The sequence below is a fragment of the Elephantulus edwardii genome, unplaced genomic scaffold (genome assembly GCF_000299155.1).
Source record: "Elephantulus edwardii isolate Elephantulus edwardi_28Jun2011 unplaced genomic scaffold, EleEdw1.0 scaffold00052, whole genome shotgun sequence".
In the NCBI taxonomy this organism is placed as follows: Eukaryota; Metazoa; Chordata; class Mammalia; order Macroscelidea; family Macroscelididae; genus Elephantulus; species Elephantulus edwardii.
In genome coordinates this window covers 11760806-11761329 of record NW_006399802.1, presented here as the reverse complement: position 1 = coordinate 11761329, position 524 = coordinate 11760806, and the positions used below count along the sequence as shown (strand labels likewise).

The window sequence follows — 524 nt, the reverse complement described above, 5'->3', positions numbered from 1 at the left end:
CGCAGCCCGCGCGCTGCCGTCGCGCCGCGGTTGCCAGGGTGAAAGGGCGGCACGCAGGACGGAGGGGGCGGGAGAGCAGGCGCCTGCGCGCTGCCCGCAGAGGGGCGCCGTGGGGTCCCTGGGAGGCTAGGGGAATAAGCCGGCCGTGCCCCTTAGTCGCCTGCGAGCCCTTCTGGGCTTGCCTCTCTCCATCCTTTTTTCTCAGTGCGCGCTCGCGCCAGCGCTGCGGGCCTTGGAATGGACCACAGAGCATCCTGCATCCGCACCCATGGGGAGGGCACGGGAAGGAAGGCTGGAGGCGAGGTCAGCCTGTCTCCATGCTGCGTACAGCTGAGGTCCTAGGTGCTGCGCCGTGAAATGGAAAGGACTGGGGTTGGAGATACGACGAAAATCAGGAAAGGACCATGAGTGGGACCTGATGGGAACTGGGGAGAGGGACTGCAGATGAGAGACGGGGCGTGAGACAGAAAGGAAAGGGTGTACGGAATTAAAGTGGATTCTGGGCTTGGTTGACTTTCCTATAG

General features: G+C 63.7%; 1 protein-coding gene across 1 annotated transcript in view; it reads right to left on the bottom strand.

The window, feature by feature from the left end:
* FSD1L (fibronectin type III and SPRY domain containing 1-like) overlaps positions 1-253 on the bottom strand; it is a 100465-nt gene extending 100212 nt beyond the window's left edge. The window contains exon 1 of the mRNA XM_006886983.1: positions 4-253. Within this exon, the coding sequence (XP_006887045.1) occupies positions 4-253 (250 nt within the window). The remainder of the gene's footprint in view (positions 1-3) is intronic.
* Between the last annotated feature and the right edge of the window lie 271 nt (positions 254-524).